This window comes from Nelumbo nucifera, chromosome 2, assembly GCF_055504915.1.
Source record: "Nelumbo nucifera cultivar China Antique chromosome 2, China Antique-T2T, whole genome shotgun sequence".
In the NCBI taxonomy this organism is placed as follows: Eukaryota; Viridiplantae; Streptophyta; class Magnoliopsida; order Proteales; family Nelumbonaceae; genus Nelumbo; species Nelumbo nucifera.
This window is the reverse complement of record NC_142650.1, coordinates 46,888,608-46,899,957: the sequence shown is the minus strand read 5'-3', so window position 1 is coordinate 46,899,957 and position 11,350 is coordinate 46,888,608. Positions and strand designations below refer to the sequence as shown.

The following is an 11,350-nucleotide window of genomic DNA, read 5'->3' as shown; positions in this document are numbered from 1 at the left end:
TCCGCATCGTTTACTAAAATGGTGATCTCATTATTGCCTATTCTAGCGAATCGAGATGAAACGTGGTATCACTTTATTCTTTGTGCAAGTGCCCACGGGTAGCGGTGCTGCCAAACAGTGTAAAACAGGAAAAAAAAAGAACTGTTGATGATTAGTATTTATGCTGCAAAATCATAGTTCTTTTCCACAAGATCTTATTTTGAATTCTTTGGATTTTAGAAAACGACACCCATTGACCCCCTTTCTCTCCTCCAACTGCATATCTTGCAACTTTATCTTCTATTTTCTTTTCCTAGTAATGGTGAAATGACAATTTTTTTTTGTAGTGTTTTATTTTTTATTAAATAAATGTTAAAAGAAAAATAGGAAAGAATTTTGTTGCATCAATTTTTGACACCTGGCAAGTCTAGGTCAACAGGCATCGTCCACATGATTAATTTTTATCAGCAGAAAACAAAAAAGGGCACTTGTTCCAAGGAAAAGATACTAAAGCTGGAGAACCGATAAGGCGACAACAATTACAAATATAGGTAGCTAGAGTTAATCGGGGAGAAAGGGAAGGGGAGAGGGGGAGAGGGGGAGAGGGGGAGGTCATATCAATGTCATTCAGTTGGGATGCCTTTGAGAAATTGGCATGGCAGCCCTCCCTCAAGGCCTCAAGGTCTCAACCCTCACGCGGCAGGAAACCCTTACCCTACAGGCTCGAAAGCCGGCAAGCATTAAAATACAAGTTAGCCACGCCCACGATCATGTCGTCTTTACAACTGTTGTTGTTGTTGTTGTGTTACGCTTATACAGAATTTAACTGTGGACCTTCCATTATTGACTTGTTCTGCAGCTTCTTGTCTTTTTCTCCATCAAATGTCCCTGCTTCCCGGCAAATGTTTTCTTTCAGCGGATACGGAATTTCTATTCTCCAAATTTATAACTCTTTTTAGCTCTTCTCGTCCATTGGATTGTTCATTTGTTTTCCTTTTTTTCAAAATTGCTTAATTTTATGCAATTTTAATTTCAGTGTTGTAATTGGTGGAAAAAGACAAAATTTAAACATGGCCCATGCAGGTCTCGAACCTGCGACCTTCGCGTTATTAGCACCACGCTCTAACCAACTGAGCTAATAGGCCAGATTGATAGGAGGTGATTATTCAACCTTACTAGTGAGGTATTTCAAGTGAAATGGCAAAGGGAAAGCAAAGCAGTGTGAATGGGAGGAAGAATTTAACTGTTAGGAAGGAAATGATGATGAAGGGAGGTCAGGAATGCCGTTCAAGCTCATCCTGTGCAGCCTGCAAATCGCTGAAGAGGAGATGCAGCCCTAATTGTATATTTGCGCCTTATTTCCGGGCTCACGAAGCGCGCAAGTTTGCAAGAGTCCACAAGGTTTTCGGAGCAAGCAACGTCAGCAAGATACTTGCAGAGGTCCCGGAGGAGCATCGAGAGGACACCGTCAATTCGTTGGCTTACGAGGCAGAGGTGAGGCTCAGGGACCCTGTCTACGGTTGCATAGGTGCCATCGCTCTCCTACAAGCCCAAATGCTTCAGCTCCAACATGACCTCGCCATTGTTAGAGCCCGTCTGGCTCGCTACAACGCCGCCACCAGTCGTGCTGTACCTGTACCCCTCCTCCCAGCTGCAGCTCTCCCCGGTTTTCCTATTTCAGATGCAATGAGGTCTCAGACCCTTCTTCAAGGTCACAGATCCTTGTGTACTCAAGAATACCAGCAGCAGAATGAAAAGGGAGATGATTTTCAATGATCCTTTCTCTCTCTCTCTCTCTCTCTAGGATGAAGTAAATTAAATCGACTGCTGTTGTGAGTGAGACAGGTGTGTTTTCTTTTAATTTGCCATCCACATTGCGTACTGCCATTGTAGAGCGTATCTAGTATTGAGAGTAGATTTGTAGAGCCATCACAAAAACTATCAAGCTTTCAGTTTGGGGGTCATTCAATATCTGTTTCTCGTGATAACAGCACAACACAAAATAGAAAAGCTGAAAGTTCTCTCCCCCACCACATACAGAGTGAGAGTCATACACAACTAGTTACTAGTACGTACTACCAACATTGGCAAATGGGGCTGTCACCATCTGCTCACCAACCCAGATCACAGCTGATCTCATCCTAATCCCACTCACTGTTAATGCTAACTTTCTAGCTATTTGAACTGGGGGGGTGGGGGTGGGTCGGAGGGAGGACGCATCATCAATCATCATCAGAGGATCGTTGGCTGAGTCCGGCCAAGGAAGAAATGGGCTCCGGTTGGGTGGATCGATCTCATACCCGAACGGCACACCCTTCCTTAATCTTCACTAGGTGTGGGGTGTGGGGTGTAGGCCGTGTGGCGCATGCGCATGCCATGGTCCACGTACAGCCTACTCATTTATTGCAACAACTAATGTATAGGACATATATATGTAGACCAGTAAAATTCTAAATAATCCGGGGATCTTCCACATGGCAACATGGTTGGGGCGGGCCCCAGCTGACGTGGGGAACACCCTTAGTCTGTACGGTTAACGTCGCCGAGGAAAGCTCCAAATAAATGTGGGGCCGGCCACAGCCCACGGGCTGATATGATGAGAGTGCTCTCCAAAGGATACCAACCATATCCCAATATAATCCATGAATGTTCTGGCTGGTAGCAGCTGCGCTTCCTTTATAGTAGTACCTGGCAAAGTCAGAAAATAGGTGATTGCGGTTTGTTTATGTATTAATGCTCCAAAGTTTAAACTTCAAAGAAGAAGGTGTTAACTGTTAAGTGAAGCTGAGGGTCACCTTGAATTGCTTATTGGGTTGCCGAAACATGTCTGATAAGTCCCCAGTCCCCACTCACTCGGCCACTCGGCCGCTATGACTCCTCACACCTGGCGCCTCACAGGCGCCTCGTTCCCTCATCAGACCAGATGGCAATCGAGTGCCGTGAATGGCTAACATTACCAAAGGATCAATAGCGCAGTTGGCAAAACAGAGCTTGGGAATCAAAAGTGCCATCTAACTTAATATCCATCCTGCTGCCGCAAAAATTATTCAATGCTTAGTGCGGCAAGAATCGCTAGATGTTAAAATCTCAGGATGGCAATAAGGCTGCAAAACAACTACATCGATCAAATCTGCCCGGTCGGTTTCGGTTTATATAAAAAAATAAATCAACAATTTGGTATAAAAATCAAAATTAAACTGAATCAAACCTGTTTAAGTAATTATTAATTAGTTTCTATTTTATTTATGTTAAATATTGATATATTTTATTTGTGTTTTGTTTGAATTTTGAAAAAAATTGGTTATTTATGATAAAAACTAAAAACATAAAACTAATACAAATATAATACAATGGTACAATATTTAATTCAATTTTGTATAAATTTAAATATATATTGATAAAAAAACAGTTTTGCATAAAAAAACTAATTGATTTAAATATATATTTTGATTTTGCATAAAAACTAAAAAGAAATAAACTTAAATATAAATAAATATTCAGAAATAAACATTTTAATTTAAAATATATTTAAAAACCGACTAAATCAATAAATCGACCAAAACCGGTCTTTTATGTTTGGGTCAGTTTTGCTTCAGGGTCGATCGGTTTCGATTTAGTCAATAAGTAAACCAACTAGGTCAAGTCAATTGAAAAAAATGACTCAAACCGACCCAACCCGATCAGTGAATACGCCTAATTAGAATATTAGGTACTATTAATAAATAAAGTAATAATAATTTTAATGTTGTACTCGAAAACAACATTCTATGAGCCTTCCTATCTAATTTTCAAGCCAAATTTAAAGAAAAAGGGAAGAAGAAGAAGAAGGATGAGAGATGAAGAGAAAGTGAAGAAGAGAACTTACCGCTGGTCTTTGGTTCCCGGTCGTCGGTTGATTTTTAACACCAAATGTCATGTAATCACCCGTGGTCTGGTCACAGCATACTCAGAGACAGTGTGGAGGAGATTTCAAATGTTTGGGTTTTATTGTTTTTTGTGATATAGTGGCCGGGCCGGTTCAATTGGATGGACTATTGTTAACGGAACAATCCCATTAAATCCCCATTAATTCAATAAAATGGTATGTTTGTCATGCTTCCCATGAACAAGAGGTTTAACAAGATGCGAGCCCTTGATATTGAGGGTCTGAGACGTTATTTGTGGTCTCATTGTTGGGCGAACACTGTAGCAATATTTTGGGTCAAGAAAATGACATAATATTTAACTGTAAATTTTGATTTATTTTGGTAAATTAACAATTAACCAAAAATAATGAATAATTTTGGTAATTATGGGAAATTATTAATTTATTAATTTTAGTATTTTTTTATTTTGGTGAATTATTAATTTCCAAAAGTGAAATAATTTTGGTAATTTTTGTACATTTATTTTGTTAATTTTGGTGGTTAATTTTGTTATATGGAAAATTAAACTTGTCATTCATTTTATTATATTAACTTTGGTAATTTGGTATATTAATTTTCATTAAAAAAATTATTTTTTGGTAAATAAATGCTGGTAATTTTTTATAATTTAATTATTGTATTCTGGTTATTTGGGAAATAATTTGGGCAATTTTAGATAAACCAATTTCATAAGTTTGGTAATTTAGGTGAATCTAATAATTAATCAATACAACATAGGAAATTTGGTGCTCTCGTTACAACTTATTTGAGATTCAATGAACTAAACCAAATCATGGTTCTCACTTCTCAGTATCTATATATTCTCTTGATAAGTAAAGTTTTATTTGATCAAAATTTTTTTTCTTTTTTTTTTTTTTTTGAAAATTGAGAAGAACCTACCACATCATCCATTTCATCTAAAACTTTAAAATTATCAAACTATTTATATAACTTATATCAATGAAGTAAAGATAGGATATGATACACCTATCTGATATGTTATATAGTTCCTTTTACTTCAATTTTTCTTGACAATGTTGGTGCATCACACAGGGCCCAACTAAAGCTGACAAAACATGACATGTTATATTTTATTAACTCGTCAACGAGATCATACATATTCAACTCAGAAGCCTAACTGATATTGTGATAACGACCATTCCGATGCATCATCCTCTTCCCATAATTCTCTTCAACCCACTTTCAACTTCAAAGTGGGAAAATCATGTCTGTTCGGCATCATAGTCTAACCCAAAGTGAAATGGATGGATAACATGGGTTGGGCCAGAATCCACTCTGTATTACTTCCTTGCACCTCATGGGGGGATTTGTCTGCAGTTCGAGGGCCATACTCAGCCCAAGCCAAAAGGTGTTCGTTCATATCCCTCAACCAAATACATATCTGGATTTGTCAGGTTATGGCGGATTGGTACGGCAAAGTAGGGATTTGCTCGCTTACAATACAGCATAAACCAAAAATTCATAAATATGAAACCCCACCCCACAGGGTTTTAGCTGAAACCTTCTTAATACTGATTCAATATGCAAAATCACTTGATTTCTTGTTTTGGTTGGGATTTGGGAAATAGGAATACACTAACACCAATACTCAACTTTTTAGTTTTTACTAAAACTAGTAGAGACCCGTGCGATGCACAGCAAAATCCAATCTCTAATTTGCTGGTAAAAATGATCAAAAGGATATATTGAATGTCGGCTACTAGTAAATTTCTAAAAGTATATATATATATATATATATATATATATATATATATATATATATATATATATATATATATTAAATTATTGATTTTTTAAATATACTAAATAATTTATTTTCTTTTTAAATATATTATTTACAAAATTACACTAATTTATCTTTTATTTTTCAATGTAACTTAATTAATAATTACCTTTTTCTAAAATTTTCCAATATCATACTAATTTATATTAATAACAGAAATAATTTGTGCAATTATTGGATCAAATTACCGTTTTCCTTTACCAATACTAATTTATCTTTAATAATTTAAAATGAAAATCACACAATTTTTAAATAATTTTCCAAAATCGATCAAATGTAATAAAATTTCCAAAATATTCCATAATTTTCAATAATTATTTACTACATTATAAAGAAATTTTCCAAAATTACATTAATATATTTTTTAGTTTCTTCTCCAAAATTTTCCAAAATTATGATATTTTGTTTGCCAATTTGCAAACTCCACCAACTCTTTCCTGGAGCTATAATTGTTGACTTTATTTTTCAATTTTATAATTTTTAATTAATTTTAAATGACATTTATAAAGAAATTATTGGTTGAAAACTTTGTATATTCATTGATTTCTAGTAATTTTTCTGGAAAATAACACGATTTAATTGTTAGTGTAATAAAATTAATTTTAAGAAATTGTAACTATAGTAAAATATTTATTATAATGATTACTCTATTTAATTACTACACCAAAACTCCAATAATAATTATTATTTTAATATTATTTTGAAAAGTAATTAATTTAACTACACTAATAATTATTATTGTTGGAATTACAGTTATTTCAAAATTACTGTAATTACAGTTTTTTGAAAATAACAAATTTTACTATAATAATTAATGTAACTTAATAATTATTATTACACTAAGAATAAAATTACACTAATAAAATTACATTAATAAATTTCTGAAAATGTAAATTCCAATGATAATTATTACTGTAATTACTATCAGCAATAAAATTCCAATAATAATTATTGTTATAAATTTCCGTAAAATAAAAATTTACACTAAAATTTCAAAGATAATTATTTCTGTAATAAAGTTAATATGAAAAACAAATCTGTAATTAGAAATAAAAATTTCATTACAATAATTATTGTAATTGAATTATTACAATAAAATTCCAATAAGATTTATTAGTGTAATAAAATTATTTTGAAACAAACTGTAATTATTACAGTAATAATTATTATTGGAATTTCTGTATTTAAAAATTACTGTAATTACAGTTATTTCAAATAACAGATTTTATTGTAATTTATAATTTTGTAGTAATTATTATTATTAAATAATGGAAATTTATGTAATTTAATAATTACATTATTGGAATTGGTACAAAATGGAAAATTGTTATTTATGTAACAATAATTATTACTATTAATTTCCATTATTTTAAATCAAGATTCGCAGTTTTTTCTATTATTAATTTTTCAAAAATTATTAGATAAAGGGAATGACTATTTGAGATTATGAAAAAAGGAATTAGTTAAACTACACTAACAATTATTTTAGTGTAATCTTTATAATTACATTGATAATAATAAAAATTTCAATAATTATAAATTATGATAACATAATTATAAATTTTCAATAATTACAATAATTTTCCATAATATTCCAAAAATTAAAAACGTCATAAAAGTCCAAAATTGCACTAACTTATCTGTTATTTTCAATTAAAATTAATCAATAATTTTCTGAAAATGTAATAATGAGACTTATGCTAATTTTCTGAATAATCTATTATTAATTTTCAATAATTATTTATTGGTTGAATAATCAATAAATTTTCAATAATTTCAGTAATCTAATGAATAATCAAAAAATCATCCATAATTTCATTTTTGAATGAAATTAATCAATAATTTATAATTATCTGAAAACATAATTATAATTTTTAGAAATGTAATTATTTCAATATCTTTTACCAACAATCAATTACTAAAATTTTTAGAAATTATTGATAATGATTTATTGATAAATATTAATAGTAATTTATTAATAAATTAATTATTTGTATTTATTTTCAGAAATTACTATTATTATTTTTGTAAATTTAAACAATTATTATTGATTAATAATTATAATAATAAATTTATTAAAAATAGTAATTCTTTAATTGTTCTAATTTATTAATTATTGCCTCGCTAATTAATATATTAATTATAGATTATTGTAATATACTTATTTATTAATTAATGCATTAATAATTTATTAATTATCTCATTTACTAATCCAAACAATTATTATTGATTAATAATTATAAATAATAAATTATTAATAATAGTAATGCTTTAATTGTTCTAATTTATTAATTATTGCCTCGCTAATTATTATATTAATTATAGATTATTGTAATATACTTATTTATTAATTAATGCATTAGTAATTTATTAATTATCTCATTTACTAATCTGGTTGGACTAGACCTGTTCTAAAAATGAACCAAACATTTATAGTCTAGGGTGTTCGCCGAAACTCTACTTGTCCCATTCTCTTTAAGCATTTTAAGAGGGGATAGGATTGGAAATATGAAATCAGGGAGGGGATAGGATTGGAAACTCTCAAACTCTATTTGTCCCATACTCTCATTCTCTTCAAGCATTTTAAGTGGGGATAGGATTAGAAATATGAAATCAGGGAGGGATAGGATTGGAAACCCCCAAACTCTACTCGTCCCATTCTTTCCATGCATTTTAAGAGGTGATAGGATTGGAAATATAAAATCATGGAGGGATAGGATTGAAAATATAAAATCAAGGTGTTGGACGATTCATCCATTTCTTCTTTTTTTATATTATATATATAAATAGATAAGAAATAAAAAAGAAATGAGAATTTATTAATCCCTCCCTCTCCCTCACTAAGAAAGCAATCACGTAAAATATATTTGTTTGTATTGTTGGGTTAGCGGTAGCCCATGGATCAACCATGTCCAAAGTCGATTTGGGTTTTCAGTCTTCAAAGCCAAGTCCAAAGTCTCTCCCACCCCCCGCAAGATGCTACAGTCGCATATTGGGAACATCTGAAAATGAATGACACAGATGTTTTTCCCTATTTGCGGCTGTTGTCATGTGAGTAGGCTGGTCGGTAGCGTTTTGGGCGGTGGAATGACCAAACATTCCGGAATTGGAAATTCCATTATTTCATTGGCTGCGGTGGTTGTCTTTGGCATTTGGTATTCTTCATCCATATCATCAAATTTGATGCATTCGACCAATGACAAAATTTTCTTCCTCCACAAATGTTTTTTAGGTATTTTTACCAATTTTGTTGCTTGCTCCTGCTGATTGTACAAGAGACTTGGGTTTGAATCCCTCCTACATCAGAGTTGGGGGTTCATGGATTTGTGGTTGCATAATCCACTATAACGTCTTTGTATGTTGTAATATAATTATATATGCATATATGTAAAGTTAATTATTTCAATATTTTATATTTATATAAATTTATTAGATGTATGTATAAGCTATAAACTTTTAATCTTTTTTCTTTTAAATACAATAAAATGGATTTGGATTCAAAATTTTAACAATTGGATGGTGATGGTGCACGATCTAACTACTCCTAGTTGGAGGACGATTCGGACTTTAGGTGGACGGCAAATTGGATCAGTCTGTAAAACAATCTATCGAAGAATCCGGGGTGGCTAATTCGGCGAGGTCGCTCCGATGCTTAAGTCAGTATGCTGTAAATGCGAGCAGAGTGCTTGAGAGCTTGAGTGCTAGAGAGTAGAGTAATCACGCATACCTTTGCCTTGAGGTTCCCGTCTTTATATACTGGAGTAGTCGTGGGTCTCATAAAAGAGCTTCGGGATCTCCGGGGTGTGGAGATAGGGTTCGTTCCGCTTCCGAATGAGCAGTACGTAGATAAGGCTTATCGTTTCACTTCCAACTCTGGCAGAGCCAGGATGAGTCCTCATTATGATCTTGGAAAAGTCGGGATCTGTTAGCTCATTGTGATCTCGAGAGATTCGGGGTCTGTTGGGGAGGCCTTTGGAGTTGGTTATATACGCTTTGGCTTGTTAGCTCCGATCTGGAACTTCGATTCCTCAGTCCTGAACTGGACTAGATACCGAGGTGCCTCTACGCCGAGGCAGGTCTGAGCTGAGGTGGCTGGACACTCGAACTGCGAATGTTGCAAACTAGGCTTGTCAGGCTGAGCTTTCGTCCCTTGATTAGATCGTGCCCACGTGTCCCCTTCTCGGTAGGTCGGGCAAAATCACCCTTCATCAATTGCCCTCCACTCCCCGAGCCAGGGGTCTCAACTCGGTGCAGGGAGCTCATGACGAGTCCAAGTGGATTTGGCACGAGGTCTAGGTGGCTTGACGGGTGAATCGTTGGCCGGACCTGTTCGACCGCCCAGCTCAACCCAGGTCGCATCTGAGTTAAGCGCGGACGTCACACCGTTTTATAAACTCCACAGATGTCAAAACACGCGCTAAATTGATTTTAACCTCGGGAGTCGTGCAACCAGTTTCCCTAGGAGTCGTTAGATCGTGTTGATCTCGATCGTTGATCCCCAGATATACTGGCTATAAATAGGGGCCAAGGGGCTCATCTTCCTTGCCACAAGTCCGCAAATCCGCAATCTTTGAGGTCGCATTCAAGTCTTTCCGAGATCGCTTTCCTTTCTTTGGTCTTCCTTTCGATGAGTCTTCCTTTGCTTTTTCCTTTCGATTCCATGTCTTTTTAATATGTCTAGCTTTAACTTTGATAGTCTCTTAGACGGGAGCGGTGAATCCGCTTCCTCGGCTCAGACCGTGGATCCTCGTCCTACTGAGGAGGTTACTTCGGGCTAGGATGTGGACCACGGTCCTCCCGAGGTGAACTCACCTTGGCGAGAGCGAGAGGCCTCAGGTAACCTGGTTTCCACCTCACATCGAGGTCGGCTGCCAAACAACTTCGGCCCGTCGACAAGGACGGCGGACAGGCTCCTAAACTTAGTAGCCCGATACAAACTTTCCGATGACTTTGTGTATAGCATCCCCTTAGGCAACTTCACTTGGGATCACGGTCACGATAAGATCGTGATCTTCGAGGAGTTGCTCGCAGCTGGTATTCGCCTTCCACTTCACCCTCTCATAGTTGAGATGGTAAAATTTTTCAACATCACCATAGATCAGTTACACCCGAACTCTATACGCAACATCGTAGGGACCATTTCACTTTTTCACAATTACAACCCTCCCCTTGACCTCAACGTTTTTTCTTCTATTATTTCCATAAAAAAGAATTCGTATTGTGTTCTGCCCGAGCACAAGCGAACTTACTATCTGTCGCCTCACCCCGGTTTCAAACTTTTGCACGAGCTCCCTAACAAGATCCCACCCTGTAAGAGGCGCTATTTCGTGGTCCACAACACCGAGGGGTGGCCTTTCCCAACTCATTGGAGGGCAGCTTTCCAGGACCCCGGCGTTAGGTTGGACCTGAAGACAAGGGAGGCGCTCCGATCTTGGGAGGAGCTCAGCCTGAATTTCGAAGACTTCGTGACCGAGGAGAAGCTCGTGCAGGTCAATCTGAGTCCTGGTAAGTCACTATTTGATGTACTTTCTCCGTCACTTTTACTTCGGTACTGTATCTAACAGCTCATTTTTTGTCGTAGCTGTCATGGACATCCCCGCTAACGAGCTCTTCAGGAGCATGAAGAGGGGGAAGAAGAAGAGAGCCTTCAAGAAGGCTTGCG

General features: G+C 35.2%; 1 protein-coding gene and 1 non-coding gene across 2 annotated transcripts; one reads left to right on the top strand and one right to left on the bottom strand.

Moving 5' to 3' along the window:
* The first annotated feature begins 577 nt into the window (after positions 1-577).
* Positions 578-1,946, top strand: LOC104602540 (LOB domain-containing protein 21). Its single transcript, XM_088898768.1, has one exon. It carries the CDS (start codon positions 1,177-1,179, stop codon positions 1,753-1,755), a length of 579 nt encoding a protein of 192 aa, XP_088754894.1. The 5' UTR covers positions 578-1,176; the 3' UTR covers positions 1,756-1,946.
* On the bottom strand, positions 1,051-1,124 carry TRNAI-AAU (transfer RNA isoleucine (anticodon AAU)). Its single transcript has one exon. It is a non-coding gene; the product is annotated as a tRNA-Ile (tRNA).
* Positions 1,947-11,350: the final 9,404 nt, after the last annotated feature.